The sequence below is a fragment of the Pogona vitticeps genome, chromosome 2 (genome assembly GCF_051106095.1).
Source record: "Pogona vitticeps strain Pit_001003342236 chromosome 2, PviZW2.1, whole genome shotgun sequence".
In the NCBI taxonomy this organism is placed as follows: domain Eukaryota; kingdom Metazoa; phylum Chordata; class Lepidosauria; order Squamata; family Agamidae; genus Pogona; species Pogona vitticeps.
Genome location: NC_135784.1, coordinates 132,778,663 through 132,803,401, shown reverse-complemented (window position 1 = coordinate 132,803,401; position 24,739 = coordinate 132,778,663). Strand labels below are relative to the sequence as shown.

Below are 24,739 nucleotides of genomic sequence, written 5' to 3'. Positions count from 1 at the left end.
TAGATTGCATCTGGGCCTTTCTTTCACTCTTTCCTCTTTCGAGTTCTTTCCTCAGCCATGATCACATACTAGAAAAGCCCATTCACCATCCTTGTCACTGCCAACTGTTAGGAAACACTGGCTTTTGGAAGATATTGAAAAGGAGTTGATTCTGGAGTTAAATAGAATAAGTGCTGATAATCCAAAGAAGTAAACAGTTCCTCATGTATGCTTGCAGATCTTATTGTCTTGACTTTATAAATCAACACCATCTGTAACACATTAAAAAAAATCTCTTGCCTTATGGCAAAATTAACACTAGAGGTTCATTGTTATGGTGAATGGTGGAACCAAACAGAAAAAGTGAGTGAGGCACTGAAACAGTTTATTTTACTATAAAGGGTACACCCAGTCAAAAATAAAGGAGTACAGCTGCTTGGCGCAGTTACAAAACCTTTTAAATCTTTTCTTATCAGTAACAGAGGAAGTTAATTTTAAATCACTAATTATCAGGTAGGATTCAAACAGTTGTCTCATATGGAGTGTTGCTTATGCTGTTGTCATATAGGCAGAAAATAAATTAATGTTTAACTATATAAGTCAACGAATGAATTTTTGACTAAGCATGCCCAGGTGAACTTTTCACCTAGGATGTCTGACAGGTTACAGCCTCCACCAGTCCTATCAAATACAGTGGTGCCTCACTTAACGGCGATAATCCGAAAATCGCCGTTAAGCGAAAACATCGTAAAGCGAAAAAAACACATTGAAATGCATTGAAACCCCTTCAATGCATTCCAGTGGGGTCAAAACTCACTGTCCAGTGAAGATCCTCCATAGGGCAGCCATTTTTGCTGCCTGTCTTGCGAGGAATCCGTCCCAGAAAACAGCGGGGAGCCATTTTGTTTACCCAGCGGCCATTTTGAAACCGCCGATCAGCTGTTTTAAAATCGTCGTTTTGCGAAGAATCAGTTCCCAAAGCAGGGAACTGATCATCGCAAAGTGGAAAAAAACCCATTTAGACCATTGTTTTGCGATCGCAAAAAGATTGTCGTAATGCGGTTTTGTCATAATGCGGGGCAATCGTAAAGCAAGGCACGACTGTACAACAAATAGTCAATGTATAACTGGGTATACTAGTGGTTGTGACTGACCGGGTAGGTTTCTGATCAGACAAGCCTGGGCGAGTTTGCAGTTTCTACTGACCAGAAAAATAATAAAATAAAATGATGTTATAAACATTTTCCTAGCATCCTGTGTGATTCTCAGAACCATTATCTTTGTACCTGCCTAATTTCTGGCCTGCCAAGCAAACCCAGTCCAAAAGGCATGCAGCATTTTGCTAGATGCTTAAGAACTTTCACCGTGTCTTAATAGGTCCAGGAAGAAGGCAAAATAGGAGGTCAAGAGAGGTTCTCATGGGCTAGGCCACCATAAATAGCTGGAGGGCCCCATTCTTTGTGGATTATTATTATGCTGGCCTGGTTTATTCCTTTATGTATTTGGTGCAGCTATGAAGCATAAGCTATTGTTCTGGAAGATAATTATAGCAAGTGTTCACCATTTTTCTTGTGACACGCAGTGCCTCTCACCACAAGGAGAGGGGTGACAACAGGGCAGTTGCATGAAGCCAAGGAAGCGTGTGAAGCAAAAAGACAAATTGCAGCCCTCAGGGAAAGGTGACGCTGGGAATATTGTCCCCATGATGAATTGCAGCTGTTGCCAGGAGGTGAAAGGCGACAGGCAGAGACAGGGAGGCGCTTCTTTGAGGTCATTTGCCTGAACTTCAGCTTTTACATTTTCAAAAAATGGTTCTTACACAAGCAATTTAATACAGCCAATATTCTGGTGTAGTGAAGGGAGAAGGCATCATTATATTAAAGTCAAATGTACAGGAATATGATGGAAAATTATATATTTCAGGCTATGCTTGGGAGAATAGCACATTACGAATCGCTGTGAAAATAGCCAGTTAAAATATCCCCCAGGCTGCTGTTACACACTGTTAGACAATTGCATTATTTTCTGTTTACTTGGCTGATAACATTTGGGTTGAGTCCGTCCCCCCCCAGTTTTGTTCAGGAGGTATTCATTATTCTTCTTAGAGCAAAGATTTCTGTTGGAGGCTCAGATTCTTGTGGAGAAATCATGTTCTAAAATTCATTCCTCGGGTTTTATTAGTATGTTTGTTACAAATGTTCTTGCTTGGAGGGCCTCTCAGCTTCATTCCTATTATATATTGAAGGAAGAGTGGGGCTGTGCTTCTAGCCACATCCCTGATTGTGTCTCTTTCCTTTGATAACCAAATTTTGTGTACAACTATCTAGAAGGCAACCCCAATATGCAACTAGTGCCAGGTTCAAACAAGAGGATACACTTAGCATATGTTTTTAAATAGTGATCTCTCAAAGTGGTGAAAGATTTCTGTTTGCTTTTCCTCATCTTTGTACAGTATCTTGCAATTAGCCATTCTTTATTTTATGATTGGTAATCAGAAGGTGAATACAAGCATGTTTTGAATGTCTGATTGTTGAAGTACCTCCATAAAAAGTTCCATGACTGGAATGTATGGTAAATTCTTTTGTCATATTAATCTGTAGAGCTTGGAAATAATGTGTTAAAACATATTCAGGTTAAATGTGTTACTGTTTGGGGAAAAATAGTAAAAATAAACCCTCAAATTGTAATGTTTCAAAATAACATTTGCAGCCCACTGTGAGATTCAAAAGGTTGCAGCTTAGCTCTCCATGTTTTCCAGCTCAAAAATATGTCCTGAGCTGTATCACCTCACCTACTTTTTATGCAACTTTTTTATTTTTCACATTCATCAATTAATCATTAAAGCACAAGTCATGGGCCAGGGCATGGACTCACCTCCCTCTATTACCATCTCCACACAAGAATTGGAGGTTGTTCATGACTTTGTATACCTTGGCTCAATGATCTCTGACATACTGTCTCTAGTTGTCAAGCTGGATAAACGCAGCTACCATGCAGCTACCATGTTCTGTAGACTCACAAAGAGAGTATGGCTCAATGAGAAGCTGATGGCATATACCAAGATCCAGGTCTATAGAGACTATGTCTTGAGCACACTCCTGTACTCCAGTGAGTCCTGGACCCTTTGTGCATGGCAGGAGAGGAAGCTGAACACCTTCCATATACGTTGCCTCCAACGGAGTTTTGGTATTACCTGGGAGGACAAAGTTCCAAATAGAGTAGTCCTAGAATGAGCTGGAATTTGTAGCATATATACATTACTGAAACAGCGACGTCTATGTTGGCTTGGGCATGTCGTGAGAATGGCTGATGGTCGGATTCCAAAGGATCTCCTGCATGGAGAATTAGCGCAGGGAAATCACCCCAGAGGGAGACCACAGCTGCAACACAAGGATATCTGCAAGCGGGATCTGAAGGCCTTAGGAATGGACCTCAACAGATGGGAAACCCTGACATCTGATCGTTCAGCCTGGAGGCAGGCGTTGCACCACAGCCTCTCCCATTTTGAAGAGACCCTTGTCCAGCAGGCCGAGGCAAAAAGGAAGTCACAAAAGCAGCAAAATCAGGGAGCTGGACAGGGGACAGATTGGATTTGTCTTCAGTGTGGAAGGGGTCACTCTCGAATTGGCCTCCTCAGCCACACTAGACGCTGTTCCAAGTCCTCCATACAGAGCACGTTACCATAGTCTTTTGAGACTGAAGGATGCCTAACTCTATAACTAAAAAACTTGCATTTAATTCAAATAGGCAAATTTGCAGGTACCCCATGGCATGGGCAGTTCAGCTAGGCATTCAGCAATAGGTGCTTGTTCCTTTTCTGTGTACAGAGACTTCTAGGGGAGGAACCATGCAAATCACCCCAGCTTTGTAATGCACTTATGCTGCTGGGTCAGCAGCTCTTGGATATATCATGTAACAAAGCTGATAGAGTACTTTCAAGAAACTTTCTTATAGTACTAAGTTAAAAAAAAAAGTAGTCTGGCAGTGGCCAAATAGCTCTTTATAGAACAATAGTTCCTAACCTTGATGTTCCTGATAGTCTTATACTATAACTCGTAAACCCCAAAGAAACAATGTAGGTTGATTTATCTTGTAACTAAAGTTCTTTTGTGTTATAATCTAATTCTATTTATACGTCTAAGGATAGATTTCTAAAGATAGATGTTTGTGTTATTGAGTTACACATACCCCAGCTAGAGAGTCTATTAAGCCAGTTTTTTAATGAATGTGATAATAGAGTCTAAAGAATTAATTATTGACATGAGTTAATTTCCCAATTTCTAATGTTTGGCTGATTACTTTTGAAACTGAATGTGCCAAGCTCTGAATTTGATCCTCAGTCTACTCAGTTCTATACTGTAATTATGTCTTATCTTGACAGATGAATAAGAACCTGGGCCAAAAAAAAAAAAAAAAAAGCTGCCACAGCATGTGTGGCCCTTTCATTTCTTATTTAATCTCCACAAGAGTCACTTTCATTTTAAAAGATTAGTGGGTTATTCCATATAACAATTCTGTATAAGTGAAAAATCTGTGCATGTGTACGCATTGTGCACATTAATGGATGCTAAGCACAACTTCTCAGCATATGGATTTAGAGGTTGGATGAGTTCAGGAATCTTGTTTTTCTCTGCAAAGATAACTTCCATGTAGGATTTTTATCATCTGCAGGGGGCCCCTCTGGCATTATGGGAAGGATTTGTTTTTAGTTACTGGGTTTATAGTCATCATGTCTTATCCAGTAGGCATATACCTTGGAGTATATGCCTACTGTCGCTGGAAGATCCTGAGTATGAGCTGGAGGTTCCATCCAAGAGTCACAGCCCAGAGATAGTGGGGGAGAGAACGTGCTCTGCCCACAGGAGACTCAACCCCTCCAGACACAGGAAAAATCCCAGAGGTAGATTTGTGACCTCCCAGTACTCAGCAGTGTAGGAGGAAATTCAGAGTCTGCAGCCAAAATATTCCATAGTCCTGTGTAGCTGTCTAGCTGTCTAACAGCAGCTGGTATAAGGCAGATACTTAGACTGTGGGCAGATGAAAGCAGGAGGCAAAGCAAGTGTCTCTTCCTGGCTAGCCTTATGCATTGCTTTGTTTCCTCTAGACAGCCTTGTGACCAGGCCTCTGCCTGACCCCGAATGAATTCCTGACTGGCTATGGCCCTGACTCACAGACAAGCTCTTTCTCACCTCCTGACAGTTACCCCCACCCCCGTGGATGACATTCAATAATTTCTTCTTCTTCTTCTTCTTCTTCTTCTTCTTCTTCTTCTTCTTCTTCTTCTTCTTCTTCTTCTTCTTCTTCTTCTTCTTCTTCACCACCACCACCACCACCACCACCACCACCATCATCATCATCATCATCACCATTATTATTATTATTATTATTATTATTATTATTATTATTATTATTATTATTATTATTATTATTATTATTATTATTATTATTATTATTATTATTATTATTATTATTATTATTATTATTATTATTATTATTGCCACTACCACCACTGTTCTTCATGAACAGACAAAACGCCAGTTTCTCTGCAAATAAGTGTTTGAAATCAGCCATGTCCTCTCGCCATTTGGCTGCTGCAGCATTTGAAAAATCTGTCTGTCACAAGATTGCCAGTTTTGTTTTTGTGGGAGAAAGGGGGAGATCACGGCATTGATCATTTGATGCCAGATTCTCTTTAGCTTGGTGCCCAGGTACACCTTCTGAACTTAGAACAAATTGCCAAAATGTAATTTAGTAGAAAGTCAACCGTGGTGGCGCCTTTGGGTCTCACTTTATGCTCAGCAGAAGCCAAGATTTAATTGAGAGTTGACATCTTATATCAAAGCCAAGTCTGTTTACAAACCGCTGTGGATTAGAAGATGGTGCAGTTTGCTGCAGAATAACCCTGTTGCTGTTAGACCTCCAGAGGCGAATTAAATTTTTAAAAACTGAAACAACAACAAAAAATCACCCTTTAAGGTCTTCTTTATATGAAACATAGCATCCCATGTTTCATAAGCCTTGTATCTTTTGAGCCTATGACTATAAAGCATCTAGTATACATATGCAGAGAATCAAAGGCATTTTTTAAAATGCATTGCTAAAAGGCAAAATTGAGGAAACAGCTGATCAAGAACAAGTATCAAAAACTGGTTGAAACGTAGCTATGTGGAACACTCAGACAACAGATAAACACAAACCCTTTGAAGACAGTTAAGGGCCAAGAACTTTAACATTATTACTGGGAAAGGGTAGGAATTGTATTTGGTTCATTTCTGGGTAAGAATTCTCCAAAATTTACTGATCCACTGCCCATAAATCTCTCTCTCTCTCTCTCTCTCTCTCTCTCTCTCTTCCAGAGAGATGAGATAGAAAATAAAACTGGCCCAGTCACACACCCAAGAGGAAGGTTTAGAGTAACTCTCTGCTTAAAAGTTCACTTTGAATCCCCAAGGGAGTAAGAGAGAGTGTGATTACATGAGCAATAAAACCTGGTTATAAATCTGATTTTGCGTCTTTAAAATCAATTTGAAAAATCCGGACTGCACAACACACAGAGAATCCTGCAGTTGTTTTGCCACAAAAAAAATTTTTTAATGACACCTGCGGGGGGTTTTCATTTTAACATGATGATGAAATAGATTCATTATAAATTGTTTTGATGGATCTGAACACCCCTGTCAAGGTAAAACACTGCCTTCGGAAGATTGTGTGTTTTGATTCCAAGCTGAACAGCCCTTCTGGGCAATTGTGGCGGAAAAGGTAAACTTCACCAGAAAATGGAAAAGGGCTTCCCACAGAAAGCAAAGGTGATGGGGAGTCAAGGCTTTATCCCCAGGCTACCATTGGCCTCAGTTTGGAGAGAGGTGCTGTGCAAAAGCTGAAACTAAGTGACTGGAGGAGGGGAAAGGGTCTTAATGGCACTGCTATGGCTGCCATGGGCAGGGGACATTAAAGAAGGCAGAGACTGGGAGGGCTAGCATGGCAAATCAGAGCTCAAACAAGAGGAGAGAAATGGGAAGCAGTGCAGTGTCATCCCACCATTTCTATGTAATTTTTTTTTTAATTTTTAAAATATAGATTCAGCGCTATGGGACTTAAAAAAATTTTTTTAATTAAAAAATAATATAAAATAGGGATGCAGTCAAAAGAAATGCAAGCAACCCAAAGGAAACTTAAAACCTGCTAAGCAATGTTGTAATTCAAATGGGAAAGGCAATACAGTTGCAAGAATTGACAAGGCACCGGGATTTGCAACTACTGTATAGGAATCATGCAGTCTGGCACTGCTGTGTTATCAACCCACTGGCAGTTGAAATGATTCAAAATCAGACGGGTAGTTTCAGGAAGCCCAACTTAACATGGGAATAAAACTTTCAAAAGTGAACATGTACAATAAGACAAAAACCACATGACTTTCATCCATTTTTTTTTAAAAAATGGAGCTGAAACCAATAAAAATCATCAGTGTAACTACGCCCAGAGAGTGATAAGGAGCCCATCTGTACTCTCCCAGAGATTAGGAACTTCTTAGGGAAAAAGAAAAAGAAAAAAGCAGTTGGATTTCTAACTGAGCACTATGGTTAGATACTCAGGGAGCTAAGAATTTGAGTTCGTCTGGGTGGGCAAATCTGCCAGTTTCACTTCCTTCTACATTTCATTTTTAAAGTCTTGAGTTCTTTCCATGCAGTGTGTGGAGAAATATGTGAAATTTGGAAAGTTCTTATCAAGAAGTGACCCTAACAAAGTTCTCAAGCATTATTGCTCAGAATTTCTTAATTTATTGTACAAAAGTGACTTGTTATCTGTGATATACACTGGCTGGATCACTCAGTGAGCTGGAGCACCTGTCTGTGGAGCCAGAAGTCAGGACTTCCCCATTGTGCCTCCCGGGAGGAGAGCCAACCTGTGTGGCCCTGGGGCAAGCTGCATAATCCCACAGCATCCCCAGTAAAAGGAATGGTAAACCACTTCTGAGTATTCAATACCTAGAAAACCCTGGGAAGGGTCACCATAACTTTGTTTGATCACAGGTAGTTAATAACTAATTACCTGTTAAATACTAGTTGGTGTCCTACTTTCAACTGACCCGGAGGGCTGCTTATATGCTAGGCTGGCTGCCTAGTACCTGTGGAGATAGGACATGACATTGTGCCTAGTGTCTGTGAGAGTCCGAATTGTGGGCAGTCTCAAGACAGCAGAAAGGTTTCCTTGAAGAATCACAACCGTCAAGAGCAACAAGCAACAGTGCTCTGTGTTGTGTGATAAATTACTGTCAGAGGAGCATGTGCAGTAGATTGGAAGGAGCCATGGGGCAATGAGCAAGAATGCCTTCTTGCTTATCACCTCGTAAATCCCTGATTTCAGTTTGTAGCAACAGTAGTTTCTAGAAGCAAGCAGTAGTTTCTAGAAATAGACTTTTGAACACAGGGATGACTAATATTGTGTGCCCTCCCGATGGCTTGCCATTGTCTTCCTTCCTGTGTATTGTTTTGCTCAAAGCAATTTGCACCTACAGTCTGTGCCACCACTGCTTTCTGCTGCCTCTTATCTTTATATATATATATTAACAAGGGGATGACAAAAAGGAAAAGGGGAATTGAGGTTAATAGGGAAGAGGAGAAACAATAACATACTAACGTTCATTCTATACCTATTGCCATATCAAAATTCCAAATTATTCTTTTTACTATTTTCTGCCTTCCAGGTTTAAGTTCTCGTTTCAATATATGCTCTTCATATGCTGCCTGTTGATTCAGTCCATTTGTAGAATAAGTCCCATCTTTCTGTTGCCTTTTGTAAAGGACAGTCCTTCATCACTTCTGATAAAATGTCCATTTCCGCTGTTTCCCGTATCTTCTCTATAAGATCTTCTTGGTTCGGTACCATCGGACTTTTCCAAACTATGTATATGACTATATATTCCTTTGTCTTATATTTATTATATCTTTATTATCTTTATTATTATCTTTATTATCAGGTATCATAATAAAAACAGTTCTGGTGTTAATGGTACCTTACACAGCAATATTTGTTGCAACACAGCATGTACTCTTTTCCAATACTGTTTCGCTACTCTACATGACCACCACATATGATAATAGCTTCCCACTTGTGCTTCACATTTCCAACACACATTTGATACTGCTGCCTCTTATCCTTAAAAGCACTTGGTTTGAATGGACCCCTTCCATGATTCTTTCTTGTGACCCGTGCTAGCAAAGAGCCCAGATGAACACACAGCATGAAATACAGTGTTGTCTCCCTTAATGCCACAAAAGCAGAATTTTCTTTCTTTTCAATAGTGATTAAGTAGGATAATTCTGTATCATAGCAGCCTCCTTTCTGTGTAAAACATCAGGAGGTACTAGCGCTGAGAGAGCTCTGCACGAAGAGAGATAATCTGGGTTATGACAAGCAAGACAATTCTATTTCAGGAATTCAGAAAAACACCCATCAAATTGCTACCTGACAGTTACCAAATCAAACCAGGGCAAGTTCAATAATTCATAGGCAGTATCAACTCCTGTCATTATGCTGAAACTGATTACCATTTGCACCTGTAATTAGATATAATGGGTACAGTTTCCAGCCCTGCTGAACTCTCAGCTGAGATATTTACAGCGGAAGGTTGCTTAGCGTCCTCTCCTCTAGCCTTGGGAGCGGCAGTCGGTGTCGTTCATCAGAAGAGAAGGAAGAGCTCCCTTCTGTTTTACGTGGCTGGAACAACAGATGCAAAATGGCTCCTCAACCAAAGGAGTCCCTGGGCTTATGGCCCCTTGGCTGCTCATTGTCCGAGTTCTGGTGAGAGGCTTAGAGGACAGTAATGTTACCTGTGTCGGACCAGCTACTGGCTGTGCGCTTTTGGCAAAAGGGTAGACTTAGCTGCTGGGAATGGAAACAGTCTCAAACACTGTCTCAAAATATTCAGTTTTTCCTTCTTTTAAAAGTCAAGTCTCTAGTCCTTGCCATTGCTGTTTTTCTCTATTAACGGCAAGAACTAGAAACTTGACCTTAAAAAAGCAGGCAGCATGGGAGGGCTGAGTTCAGCGGGGTTCCCATTATCAGGAGTGCCTTTCACAGCTCCTTCTTCCATGCACGATGATCTAACAGTTATGAATAAATTATGCAGAAGTTCAATTTGCATATGTTAGCATATTTTATGGAGATTGTAGAATGAAACCGTTCTTTCAGTAGCATCTGCCTTACCTTCATGGAGGGTTGATGCTTACAGCCTGTAACCGTCACAAATCATTGCTTGGGCTAAAGCCTCATTGAAACAACGAGTGTAATCCCAAACACAAACAGGCAGTTTTAAGTCTCAGTGATGTTCAGGCAAGCCCACTATTACTTACTTACTTACTTACTTACTTACTTAATTAATTAATTAATTAATTAATTAATTAATTAATTAATTAAAATATTTTTTTTATCCTGCCTTTCTCCTCTAAAAGAACCCAAGATGGCTTACCTAATTAAAAAGACAATATGTAGAAGCTAAAAGCAGCAAGTATACAAATATTTAAAGAGAATTAAACAACGTGTACATTAAAAGCAGTAATAAAATCAATACTAAAACACATTTAGAACAACAGAGAACAACCATGCATTTAAAAAAACACCTCTCAGACCACCAGTTATTAAGGGAAAGCCTTCCCACTAACCATTCTAAAGAACCTTCTGCAGATGAAATAGTTCTACATGGATGCATTTAGATATAGACTGGAACATCTGCGGAATGAGACCTTTGCACCTGTAACAAAATTGATGCTAACTTGGTTTTCACACATGAATGTGTCCATGAATGAGTACATTTTCTTCATGCCCAGGCCCGGGGGTGGGGTGGGGAAATGCAACACATGATGCATTGCTAAGATAAGGATCCTTCATTTTGAAATAGTTTCTCGGCAAATTGTGGTCTCCATTGAACTGTAACAGCAACATGGTACCTAGATTGACATACAAGTGTCAGCGCAGATAGAAATTTAGTACCTATTGTCAGTTGCCTTTTGTTTAAGATTTGTTGTTAAGATGCTTCAATCACCAATACAAGAGCTATAATTTGTAAAGTGTACAGAATCAGGGACGACTTTGTATAAAACCTATACTGTCGATGATTGGACCATTTGAAATTGGTGAGTTTGAGGGACATAAAACTTCCAGGAGAATATTCTTTACCAGCTTAAACTATCAGAACAATGATATACGTGAGAGAAGTGGGAAGGGGAGGAAAAGAAGAATGTCGGGTCCTAGGCTGGCCCCATGGCATTCGGGAGGGGATCCAGTGTCATCTTGATGAATACAGAAGAATGGAGAGAGGGGGGGGGGGATACTGAGAGAGGTGAAGAATAATGGCTGCAAAAGTATTTCCATCCCCACTGACAATCAAGAACCAAAAGTAGGTGGTGCAAAATAACACCTGTGGTGTTTCATAATCCATTTCGAAACTCATCCATTTGAATGATAAAGGCAGAGAAGGTGGCAGGTAGGTACAAATGGGAGCTGGAACAGGAAGGTATGTTAGAAACGGCAGCAATTGAGAACTGCTAAGGATGCCGAAACCTTTATCCCTGCAGGCAGCCAGTTATGTCTCCTTTGTCTGTTACATCATATACGTACTCTGCCAGAACTGGTCTAAACCTCTGACATAGCAGGGTGCCAGATCTTTTTTTTTGCTGACAACAGCATGAGAATCATTTCACTTTTTGATCAGCACTTGGGTGGGTAGGGATGTGTGTGTGTGTGTGTGTGTGTGTGTGTGTGTGTGCGCGCGCGCGTGCGCGCGCGCACACGCACCTGTATGTGTGTGTGTTGTATTGATGAATCATTCCTTCCTAATGAGCTTTCTGCTGAAAATCAGGATCACCTTAAAGGACCAGGGTGTCCAACCCACAGCTGGGGACAGCCTGCTACCTCTGCTCGCTGCACCTTACTGAATCGCTCCCATCTTATTGCTTCAGGCTGCCACAGTTATTATTGCAGTATTGTCAAAGGTGTATGGTTATTAAGTGTCAGCAGTTCTGCGGAAGCCAAAGGAGCCAGGATATAATGATCCCCTGAAGACCACTAGAGTTGGGGAACGTCTGGGCTGTTGAAACTTTGCTGATGCTTCGGTGAGCATGATTCTGCTTCAGTGCCTTAGGCCCTTGGAAAAGAACTATGATTGGTCGAAGATTAACCAGGATTGGTCCCTGGGACCAATAGTGGGTCTCACTAGGCACATTGCTCTGGCTTGGCTGCCTTGGAATTAAGTGATTCTGAAATAAGCCAGAATTAGGACCATACATTACATTGCAGGGAGTGAACATCTGGCACTGTAGATGTTAGTGACAGAACACACACGTCGCATGCAGGTGGTTCTGCAGCATCTCTACATTGGGTTAGGAACACGTAGAATTACTGCCAGGGCTGAGTCGCAGGACTCGCTGTCAAGTCAGCCTTAAGTTGCACTGGTGACTCTTCTTGGACTTGACTCGGGTTTTTCTTTCAGTGACTTGGACTCAACTTGCAACTTGGGACCCATCCACCTGTCCCTTTATTTGGAGGAGGGGGGAAAGCTTGTTTTTAATAGGAACTCTCACTTGGGGCTTGGTACCAAAGACTCACTCTCAGACCTGGGACTTAGTACCAAAGGTTCAGACTTGGGACTTGAACTCAAAGACTTGCCAACATCACTGGTTACTGCTAGTCAGTGCTGGCAACGCTGGGCTCGAGGGATCCAGGCAGCTTATGATGTTCCCGTGTCAGATTGCAGCTCCCACCCTCTTTCAGTCTTGGTGTTCCTACATAAACAAAAACTGAAGGGCACTTTTGCGGTTGCAGTTTTTGCTTCTTTTACTTTTCTGAAGACTTGAATCCCAGGCGAATCCAGTCCTTTGGTCCTGCTCGCTTCAGATGAAAGCCTGCTTCACCTCCCAGGGAACACCAGAACCAGACTGATTCAGCTCGGACTCCATCCATTTCTAATTCACATCCTTCATAGGACATCTGCCGTTTGATGGGACTGTCATGAAAAAGCAACAAAGATGGATTCAAGTGCTCTCAATATTTACTACCTTTCTTATTGCTCATAGTTTCTTAGCGCTCTAAGGGCAGAAAATCCCCTCAGCCCATCTTGTTACCACCCTCCCACCCCTGCCAAGGTAGGCTTTCATTAACCCTGCTGAATTTGGTAGCTAATCATACCCCCCATTTAAATGCTAATCTTTTTCTGCTGTGGGCTCATTTCATATACCGCTTGGCTTTTCTGGCGCAATAAAACTTAAGCTTAAAATGTAAAATATCCAGGGAGACTCCTTAGGGCATTTTACCCCTTTTCTTCCAGAAGGGTAGAAAATGAAGGACGAGGGATGAACTGATGAATTATTACCTGTAAAACTTTGAAATGGCAATTGGATTTCTTGAGTCTTTAAAAAAAAAACACAGGGGATGGGAGGTGACAGAGACTGTTCTCTCTCTGCGTGGTCAGGAGCAACTATTTGAATGCTATCCCTACAGGACCCCAGCTCAGAATAAATAGGAATTGCTACTCTGATTGTTTCAAGCTAAAGGTCTGCCCGACTTACTTCCTCCCAAGGGGTAAGGAAGCTACAAGAGGGGAAATGGTTGGGTCCCACCTGGAACTGGCAAAGGTTATTTTTGGATTACAGCTCCAAAATCTCCCCCAACCAGTGGGCTCAGGATTCTGGGGGTTTTAGTGGGAGGAAAACACAAATCTCCCAAGCTCTGAAGAATTGAAGAAGCTACTTGGATGTGTAGTGAAATGTTTCAACCTAATAAGAAAGAAGTCCAGTTGCCATGACTCAACTTCCAGACTTCCAAGCTCTGGTGTTCTCCAAGTGTTGCTTCAGTACCATAGAAGGCACACCTGACCTAAAGCTGTAATCCCTCTGCAGGGCGACCCTTTCAAAATATTCTGTGTTGGCAGCAAGCCCCAATGTCCTTAATCGGTCTTTCAAATTGCAACAGAGTCTGTTTGAGATTACACCATGGGTCTTGGAAGCTGGCAAGCTTCATGTGGAAATTTGCATTCCTGTTCTATGGCTTACGATGATGAAAAGGCCCCATGTGGCTACACTCTGTGTTTACATCTGATGGACACAATCACAAGCAATAGGCGGGATTGGGTAAGGATGCTTGAAGATCAGAGCTATCTTCAGAGGGAATCCATCCTCCCTTATCAGTCAGTCACCACCATAAGCTGCTTAAGAAACAAAGCTCCCGAGCATGGAAGGTTTTGTAGTTAGATCTCTGCTGTTCAGAAGCACCAGGCTTTGCTAGAGCATACAAGGATTCCCCCACCCCCACCCCACAAAGTAGAACAGCTGTCATACACTTTTAATCACCTAGCTTTATTTTGATTCTTAATTGGCACACACACACACCCCGCTTTGATCTGCCATTCTTTATTTTAAGGCAAAAAGGAAGGGGAAGGGAGACGCTCATTAGCAGCCACTTGTCCTGGTGAGTCCGTCTGTTGTCAGGGCACTTGCCTTTCAAAAGGAGATTTCATCCAACTGTCTCCTGGTAGCAGATGGATGCAGGCATCTGCTGGCATTGCCTGGCATGGACTATTCCTGATGGATCCAACAGGAGGCTTGCCAGCATTCCTGAGGAACAGAAAAGGCTCCAGCCCAAGGAGCACGCTAGAAGCCAGGTCATACGCACATCCTGGTCCCCAGCAGAACATGCCAGACTTTGCTCAGAAAATGCCAGTGTGCTGTAGGAGTTGCTGCTGGAGGAATCAGGACGATCTTGGAATTCTTCCCTTTTTTTACAACTCTTAATGACACAAGGGCATGTGTAATTACAACATCTGGGTGCCTGAGATTTTTTTTTTAAAGAGGTGGCAACTTTGTTTGATTACTGGAAATCTCTCCCCTTTTGCTAGCATAATTACTCCACTGATTCACAGTTTTTATTGTTAGAAGGGAGAAGTTACTATCTCTGTATCCCTGCAATTCCTTTTAATGGCTCTAAAATGGACCCGTCCAGCCTAGCATCCTTCAAATGGGTTGGACTGTGACTTCTCTCGTGCTCACCTAGCATGGGTGTTCCATCGCATCTGAAAGGGCAGCAGCCTATGGAAGGCTGCTCTAAAACCACATGAGACTTGGAGTGTCCCAAAATCTGGAATGAAATAATTGCCCAGAACCCCGATGTCTGTTTTGTGGGATCAACATATTCCGCTTAGTCTCTGACATGAGGTTACATAAACCACAGAAAGCTCCCCATTCATGGCAAGGGTTAGTGAATACCTCTTGTGCAAACAGGAGTGAAAGAAGAAGTATGCATGAAATGCACTGTTGCACATGCAGGAAAAACAAACACGTTTCTGGTCATGATCCACTCTTTGCACTTAACTCTCCCCTGAATTCTGAGCTCTTCTCCGTTCCTCTTGTAAAATCTCAAACTCCTTCCACTGACAGCTGCAACAGAACTTACTTTTCTCCCTGTTCCTCTCTCTTCAGCCATCTGGCTCTGGACAGGAAGCCAGTCTCTAAACATGTTTACAGGGATGTATGGCGGTTTCACTGGGGGGGGGGGGATCACTATTCCTCTCATGGAGCACCCCTGCTGGATCCTGAAGATGTTAGGAACCCAGGTTTTCCCTCTGCCTTTTATTTCTTAAGGGTTTTTATACATTGCTAGCATTTATGTTTAGTTTGTTTTTCAAATCCACAGACAGGCCATATCTTTGCTTGGATCATCAGTAAAAGTGCCAAATATGTTAAGTTTGAAACCCAACATTTTCCATATTTTGTGCCTTTGCTGTTGAACAGACCTTGCAAATGTTTTATACACGTAATGTTGATCCCAATAAAGATAATTTCCACCGATGGATTTGGGGATTTGGATTTTCTTTTACTCCTAAGGACTGAATTAATTAATTAATTAATTAAAGAGCTGTAATCAAATTCATCTGAGCTAATATAGCTCAGTGATTTGCAGTGTGTGGTCAGGGGCCAGGATTCTGAAGCTCTATAAGGCTTGCCAAGAGGGATCAGCAAAGCTCATCAAGGGCATGCATAGCTAGCTAATGGGGTTACATGCCCCGTCCCCTCTGAGGCCATGGGCAAACTGTAGGGCCCTAGAGTAACACCATAAGAAGGTAAAGGTAAAGGTTCCCCTTGACAATTTTTGTCCAGTCGTGTTCGACTCTAGGGGGCGGCGCTCATCCCCGTTTCCAAACCATAGAGCCAGCGTTTTGTCCGAAGACAATCTTTCCGTGGTCACATGGCCAGTGCGACTTAGACACTGAACGCTGTTACCTTCCCACCGAGGTGGTCCCTATCTATCTACTTGCATTTGCATGCTTTCGAACCACTAGGTTGGCAGGAGCTGGGACAAGCAACGGGAGCTCACTCCGTCGCATGGATTTGATCTTACGACTGCAGGTCTTCTGACCTTGCAGCACAGAGGCTTCTACGGTTTAGCCCGCAGCGCCACCATGTCCCTACCACCATAAGAAGGGAATAGTAAACTGTGTCTGAGTACTTTATACCCCCAAAATTCTGGAAAGTTCATGGTAAGTCAGAATAGATTTGACAGCATGCTGTTGTTAACCAAAATTGCCTAAAATGTTGACTTTTGCAAATTTAAAGTTAGGACTAGAGATGGGGGTACTCATATTCATATATGAATACAGATATCCCCACACTGGTGGGGACGGTCCACTCACTGATCCGCTGTAGATGGTGCCATTCTATAGATGGCACTGCAGAGGGCAATCCGCTCACCACTCTTCAACCTTGCAGCAAGGCTTGTCCTCCCACCTCCTGCCAGGAGTGGTGAGCGGATCACACACTGCGGAGCCATTCATAAAATCGCACTGTGTGCATCTGTGGTGGATTGGTGAGTTGGCCATCTGGCCCCATGGGGCTGGACCCTCGGTAACATCACCTGTGTGGGGATATTCGTATACGGATACCCCCATTCTCTAGTTAAGACTATAGCAGCTAATTGCAAACAAGTTGATCATCATCATCTTGGAACTGCAGAACTGGAAGGCACCCTATGGATCATCAAGTCTAGCGTGTGTCAAGGAGGCACAGTGGGGAACTGAACTTCTGACCTCTGGTTTTACAGATCCCTAAACCACTGAGGTAGCCAAAGGTGCATATCTATCATCTGTGTAGTTATGCCCCAAATTGTGCAACCAAGATGGACCCCAGCACCCTATCAAGCTGCGATTAGCTGTAGCAAGTTACTCAAACAGCCATAGGATACTGTCCATTAGATTTCTTCATACTTCTTGACAGCAATGTGAAATGGGAGAGAATGATTTACTTAGCTGTCTGTACTGGCTCCTGCTAATTCATCCTGCATCTTGCTGTTCTGTTCCTCCAGGTTGATCCTTACCTGCCCTATGAGTATACATCTGAAGGGATGCTGGAGCGAATCCATGCCTACATTCAGTACCAGGTAGCTAATCTTTTTGTCCCGTGCTCATTTGATAGCCTAGAATGTTATTTGCTTTCAATTGTGCAGTAACAACACACCTTGGCAATACTACTTACTTTTATAATAGTGTGTAGATTTAGCAGTTTTGCAAAGGGGGGAAAGGGAGGAAGGGGTGCTTTTCCTCTTCACTCCTTCTTCAAGTCACAAATATGGTGAACAAATATGAATCTTGGGTGGAAAGATGGAGGAGAATCATCATCATACATTCTGTCTCAGAATGATCGGTGGAATTGAATTATCTCAAAGATGCCTGTCCCAGCTTTCAGTGAGAAATATAGAACTCCCATATCCCAACTACTGGTCATGGGTATTGTAGTCCTGCTTAATCTGGGATTGGGAAAAACTGCCTTATAGGACTATTTATGCCTGAGCTTTATCTCTAGAAACATGAGTTTTATCTATTTTTTGCATGATTGGCCTCTCCCATTTTCCTGTATCTCTACCACAATTACTATCATCATCACCCCTTTGCCCCCTGTTTATTAACTAATAATGTGATAAGCTTCAGTACCTTAGTGTAACACCATTCTGCTACTCCAGTAATCACAAATATTTAGTTACAGGGTATCTAAATGCTTTTGTTTGAACAAGTCCTGGTCATGCTCTTTTCCAACATGTCTGTCTGTTTTGTCCCCCTGTCCTGAAAGGACTTCTGTGCCACAGTTGCCCTGCCAGACAAGTCCAATGGCTACACTATGCAAAGCTCCACAAGCCCGTTCAGCCTGCAAACCAACGCCACTTCCCTGGTGTGGTCCCGCAATGCCAGCAGCAGCCCTACCACCTGGCCCCCGGTCCACTCGATGCAGGTGTGGTTATCAGACATCGGTCAGGCATGCACCAGCACTTGTCAACAGCATGGCTTGGTCTGTGAGCCAGAGTTTTTCAAGTTCATCAACAAGAAGGAGGTCTTTCAGCAGTAAGTCTTTCCTCCTGACCCATCGTTTCCTTGTTCCTCCTGGGATCTCTTTCCCCCTGCCCTCTTTATGTAACACTTATAGTGTCAACTATCAATCCATGCATTTATATTTTGAAGCTTTGGGGCAAAACTGGTAAAGTTCACATTTTATCTCCCTCTGAACTGATGCCGACTTTTGACATTTAGAGATGATTACATAGGAGACTGGCATTTTTATGCCACACATGGAATCATACAGCAGAATTTGTGTTGAAGAAATGCTGAACCTGTCCCAGAAGTGGATGTTTGCTTCTAAACTTCACTTTCCAGCTTTTTCAGTCTGAAATTTAAAGCCAGGTGTTGTTCAGTGGGAACCTGACATTTTGTAAGGGCTTAGTATTTTTTTCTTAATTAACTTTGATTTTTTTAATTTATTTTTTTTATATTCCTTTTCATCAGCACTCATTCATGGCCCCAAGAAAGGGAAATCACTGATCACACAAAACCAGGCAGCGGGGGCACTAAATCCTCAACTTAAATGCTTTTTGTGTTCCTAACCTGTTTGAGCAAATGGGTGGGCAGAAGGCACTGGGGATCTCCTGGATGATCTCTGGACAACAATGCAGTAGATTGCCAAGGATTTCCAATTCCCAGCTAGTTGTTCATGAATTGCAGCAACAAAATGACCTTCTCACTGACTGGGCTGCTGAAAGAAAGAAAAGCTTGGAGGCGGGGGGGGGCTGAAAATACATATGTGTGTGTGTGTGTGTGTGTGTGTGTGTGTGTGTGTGTGTGTGTGTGTGTGTGTGTGTGTGTGTGTGTGTGTGTGTGTGTGTGTGTGTGTGTGTGTGTGTGTGTGTGTGTGTGTGTGTGTGTGTGTGTGTGTGTGTGTGTGTGTGTGTGTGTGTAGGGGGGAGATGGTGAGCTCAGCTCACGTCCTCTGGGCTTGGTACTTGTTCAGAAGTGCCCTGATCATTCATTTTCTCTATCTGCCTTTTGCACTTGGATCTGAGGCACCAAGTTTGAAAAGTCCAGAACACATCCCATAAGCCTGAAATATCACCTCCCCTGGTTTAAGCCTCCCTGAAAAGCACTGAGAATCACTGTAGATCTCCCCTGCTCTTTCTTGCATTCTTGCTGAGAGTGAGTTCTTTTATAAGGGCCTCTCTGACATTTGTTCAGTGCCTTTTGCACAAACACAGAAGATTAAAAATATTTGGACAGACGTTCACATTGCATTGTGTATGAATCGCTTTCTGCAACTGAAAAGGTGTGGGATTCTCGAGTCATCATTATTCTCCTGTCTTCCCCCTGCCCCTTTTATCCTTCTGTCTGTGAACATACATTTGGAACACATAGGCACTGACATTTTAATAGGACATAAATCTGCCCACCCAGCTCCATGCATAGCCCTGGACAATTAAAATGGGTGCATTATCATTTTTGTCACGGCAGCCAAGCAGGCAATTTGAGTCCGAGTGACATTTTTATATGATAAATTAGAGCAAGCGCTCAGATTCTACTTGCTAAGCTTCTTTAGCTTCTTAAAAATCCCACTGTTTGGGAGAAATTGCTGGTTCAGTATTGGAGTTTCACACTGGAGTTTCTTAAAGATATGCGAAGCCGTTTACTGAGAAGCACGACAAAGCAAGTCTGCAGAAGGATACGATGTGGACCAAAATGTGGAAATAATGAGTAACAAATGACAACCTACTTGTAATCAGTGGCTTTCTGCAAAAAACAAGGCATTAACTTGAATTAAATTACAACTATAATTTAGTGAACATGGTCTCACTGAGTTTGGGGGGTCCAATTATAATTTTTTGTGGGTATACCTTATGTGGTTCAAGTGCTGTCAGGTGTGGAGCCTTATGTTATGACCTCTTGTTCATTGGCATGCACAGGAGTTGAGGCAACAACAATAAGGGTAGGCCTTGTAATGTTCCAACTTCTTTTTAAAGCAACTGGAAATTTGTCTGTCTATCTGTCTATCTACGTGTCTGTCTGTCTGTCTGTCTGTCTGTCTGTCTGTCTGTCTGTCTGTCTGTCTGTCTGTCTATCTATCTATCTATCTATCTATCTATCTATCTATCTATCTATCTATCTATCTATCTATCTATCTATTTATTTATTTATTTACCCACCCCGCTTTTCTCCTTAAAAGTACCCAATTGCTTCTGAGAAACAGGAAAGTGTTGCTTTTTTGGCTGTTCTTCTGGCTGATTCTCTGGCTGTTCTTCTCTTATAGGGGATAGAACTGGGTCTTCCGCATAGCCTGTCCTCGCCTTCTAAACTAGGCTGTAGCTGTGAGCTACAGTGGGGACTCTATGCAACTGCCAGTGTTTTAAGTGAGAATCAGCTGCCAATCCAGTCAATTTCTTCATGTGAAACAGATGGAGTGTCATCTTGTCCCTGGCTACAGTCATCAAAATCTCTCAGGCCATCCCCTACACACTGCAAATCTGTCTCTGTGTTTTCCCCTCCATTTAGGCTCAGTATTGTCTGTGACAACACCGAGTCAGAGATGAATCACCTCTATCCAGCGGTGGCTGAAAACGTCGGGGAGTGCTACCTTCAGAAGGAACCACTCTTGTTCAGCTGCGCAGGATGCAGTACCAAGTACCAGCGCCTCTGTCCATGCCGTGATTACAGGAAAGGACAAGTGGCCCTGTGCCAGGATTGTTTGTGACTCCAACAAGACACGTGCATGGTCACATACCACATGCAATGAATAACTATTTTCTTTATTTCGGTTTCATCAAAGCTTCTGCAATACTCAAGAAGGCTCCAGATGGGACCGTCTACTTGGAAGCTTCTGAAAATTCTTGGATGTCAATGAGACTTCATTGGTTGTTTTGTCTACCAATCCGGGGTGAATGACCCTTTTCCAATATTCCTTTAAGACATATCTCCTAACGTATCTAAGACCACTGGAGCCCTCGAAGAGGCTTGGAAGGATTTTATTGAAAATCTTTTTGAAGGACAAGAAGGCCTGACTTCAGGATTTCATCTTCCTTAAGCATCTTTATTTATTTTTTATGGGGGGAGAGATTGAAATTAAAGTGGAAAAAAAGGAAGAAACGGTCTCTGAGGAATTATTTGCATTGGTTCTATTTCAAAAAGGTTTCTTTCTTTCTAGTGTTCTTTCTGGAAAGTCATAAGAAAGCTGAGGACAAATGGAAGAACAGCAACGATACTGGCAGCCTGGCTGAGAGAAGCGAGTTCAGGACATATGCATCCAGGCATTCCAAATTAGGTATATGCTCATTATGGGTGGCTGGATAGCTCAGTAAGTTAGGTGGGCTGGGAGTTCAGTTCCCCATTGTGCATCCCAGAAGACCCACCTGTGTGGCCTTGGGCAGGCAGCACAAACCCAGAAAAAGGGAATGTTAAACAACTTTGTATGAATTATTACTGCATCATGGATAGAGCGAAGAATTATATCCCCACCATTCCCTGTTTTCAGTTTCATTGCCCTGCTACAGATGAATCTGAAGAGGGAGAGTTGTGCCATCTATGGACACTCTTCACATGAGATCCCAGAACATTGAGATTATGACTTATTTGGAAAGTATCCATGATTGTGGAGAATTTCCACTTCAGGCTGGTTCTCCTTTTGCACAGGAGGGCACTAGGGAGTGGGGAGGCAGAGCTATAGTGCCTCCTGTGGCGAGAGTCAGAACACTTGAAGAGATCTATTTAATGAATACAATCACAGCCTTTCCCATCAGGTACCCTCCAGGTGGCTTGAACTGTGATGGATCTTGCAAAGACACAGCCACTGCCTAGAAAAACAACCCCATAGATTAGAGGTGGGCAACCTACAAAGGTATGAGAGCATCCAAAGACCTCTCCTGGACCTTGGAGGGCCGTAGCTGCTTCTCTGACTTGCCCAACTCCAGAATATTTTTCTCTTAAAATAAAAATGCCAATTTAAAAAAAAAAACACATAGTTCTTTTCTAGAAATACTGTATTTTCCATGTATAAAACAACACTTTTACCTTAAATAATTAGACAAAAAACTGAGGGTCGTTTTATACACAGAAGGCAACTGTTTTTCCCTGCCTTTTGCGAAGCCACAGGGCTTAGCAAAAAGGCAGAGAAGGCTCCTGTCAGGTAAAGCAGCAATGAAAGGGCTGCACAATCACAGCCCTTTTATCCTGAAGCCCTTTCATAGCTGCTTTGCCCACTTCCTAAGCCCCGCGGGGTGTGGTATGGGTTTTATACATGTAGGACAAATGGATACACCCAAACCTAGTAATGAAAAATAGTCCACAGCTAGAACATTTACATGGTCCTTGATGCACATCCATGCCTGTGAGGAAATAAGAGAGAAGAGGGATATGGTGTCATCTGAGTGCTCAGTTGCTGTTGACAGCAACTATGCTTTGCAATAAACCTGTCCTCCTTCCTTTGCTTAGAGTACAGGTGGCTGTTGTGTCTGGAATCACAAAGACGGGGACCTGTGAGGCTTGTAGGTAGCGAATTTGTCCAAACTTTCCCACCTTTGCAAAAGTGCCATTTCTCCTTGGTTCTCCTTAACCCAAGGTCCCTAGAAAGTCCTTGTGTCTGTTGCCTGAGCTGTCCTCCTGTCCGGCGCTCACATCCTGACACTCTCATGTCCCGTGATTAGGAGCTGCATCACACATATCCTGTGCTCTGTTATGAGTACGACGGAAGAATTCATTTCTCTATTGACTTGTCTTCTAACTTCAAAAATGGGGCAAACAATAAAATCAAATAAAACAAGTGCAGAAACAACATAAAAAAAGATTAATTGAAACATAAGGCACTTTAGGAAGGAAACTATTAAAAACACATTAAAAGGGGGGGGTGTAGCGCAGAAACAGCACCTGCTAGGATTTACAGCTTCTTCTTCAACAGCCGAGTTTCGTTGCCAAAGATTTGTCTCGATAATAATAGTGATGATGATACTGATGAAGATAATAATAATAAAATCATGATGGCGCAAGTGATAGTGGTGATTTTTCCTAGCTGTGGAGCCAGTCTCGCCTCCCTTAGTCAGAGCAGCCAATGAGAAGTCCAGTCTCTAATCCCCATCAAATATGTCTCTGAGATTAATTGAACCAAGCGAAGGGGCTTCAAAGTTTTCAAAGCTTGAGCAGCCTCATATGGGAAAATACAATCTTCCAGGAAAGCCTGGATGCAAGTCATAAAGGGTTTTATAGGTCATAGTCAGCAATTTGAATTGTGCCAGGAAACAGATGGCAGTCAATGAAGCTTTTGCAACAAGGGCATGTATTCCATAGCCAACCTTGGTGAACAGCGTAGCTGCAATATTTTGGACTATTCAAAGTTTGTGAACGCCTCAAAGGCAGCCCTCGGTGCAGTGTGTTACAGTAGCCTAAGATGCAGTTTATTATAGCCAGATCAGATGTGCCCAGAAATTGAACCACTTGGCACACCCGCTTTGATGTGCCAATACATCCTACAGCCAAAACCTGTGCATCCACATTCATGGATGAATCTAGGAGTATATCTGGATTCCTAACCTGTGAATCTGTATCTTCCAAGGGGAATAGAACCCCATTCAGCACAAGTAGAGTCCCTATTCTTGGATCTAATGGAACAGAAATGCATAATCTGTATAATCTGGACTAAATTTCAGTTTGTTCACCTGCATCCAGTCTGTTCCTGACAACAGATACCAATTTAAGAATAGAATTGCTTCCTTAGATTTCGACAGTAGAGAAAGTGATTGAGAGAGGTGGATGTCATCTGTACTGGTTTCACAAAACCATAAACTCCCTAGAAACTCTTCTAGTAGTCTCAAGTATGCTAAAAAGCTTGGGAAACAGGACAGAATCCTACCTTTTCAAATGAATCAATAAAGATACTTATACTCCAGCTACCTGAGTGTCTTAATTGGTGTGTGTGTGTGTGTGTGTGTGTGTGTGTGTGTGTGTGTGTGTGTGCACGCGCGCATGCCATTTTTCAAACATTATTCTATTCTTTAAATGAGGTAAATGGAATTAATTGTGTACAATATTCCAGATTGGACACATTATCAATTTACATAAACCATCAATACAGGCAATACTATCCCTATTGAAAATGAATAAAAAATTAAATTGAAAAAAAAATTGCAGGCATTTTAGCCATCAATTCTTTTCTTAATAATCCCTAGCATGAAATTTGTCCTTTTCATTGCTGCCAATCGCTAGACTGATGTTTTCATTGAGCTATCCACCTTTACAAAGACCCCATGATTTCTTTTCTGCTTAATTACTTCCAAGTGTACACTATATATCCTGCCTTGATTTCCATGAATGAAGGGGCAGGGTGCAAATATGAGAAATAAACCACATTAAAACTTGCAGAACTAGCTTACAGTAGCAGGCTGGGTATGAAATGGCTGTTTCATACTACTCAGGAGAGGATAG

General features: G+C 42.2%; 1 protein-coding gene across 4 annotated transcripts in view; it reads left to right on the top strand.

The window, feature by feature from the left end:
- The window catches only part of MGAT5B (alpha-1,6-mannosylglycoprotein 6-beta-N-acetylglucosaminyltransferase B), a 228,410-nt gene extending 206,995 nt beyond the window's left edge, over positions 1 to 21,415 (top strand). For all 4 annotated transcript variants that reach the window (XM_072990466.2, XM_078385992.1, XM_072990467.2 and 1 more), the window contains 3 exons: positions 17,326 to 17,400; positions 18,087 to 18,355; positions 20,825 to 21,415. In XM_072990466.2, coding sequence (XP_072846567.2) covers positions 17,326 to 17,400; positions 18,087 to 18,355; positions 20,825 to 21,023 — 543 coding nt within the window. In that variant the 3' untranslated portion in view covers positions 21,024 to 21,415. The remainder of the gene's footprint in view (positions 1 to 17,325; positions 17,401 to 18,086; positions 18,356 to 20,824) is intronic.
- The last annotated feature ends 3,324 nt before the right edge of the window (positions 21,416 to 24,739 follow it).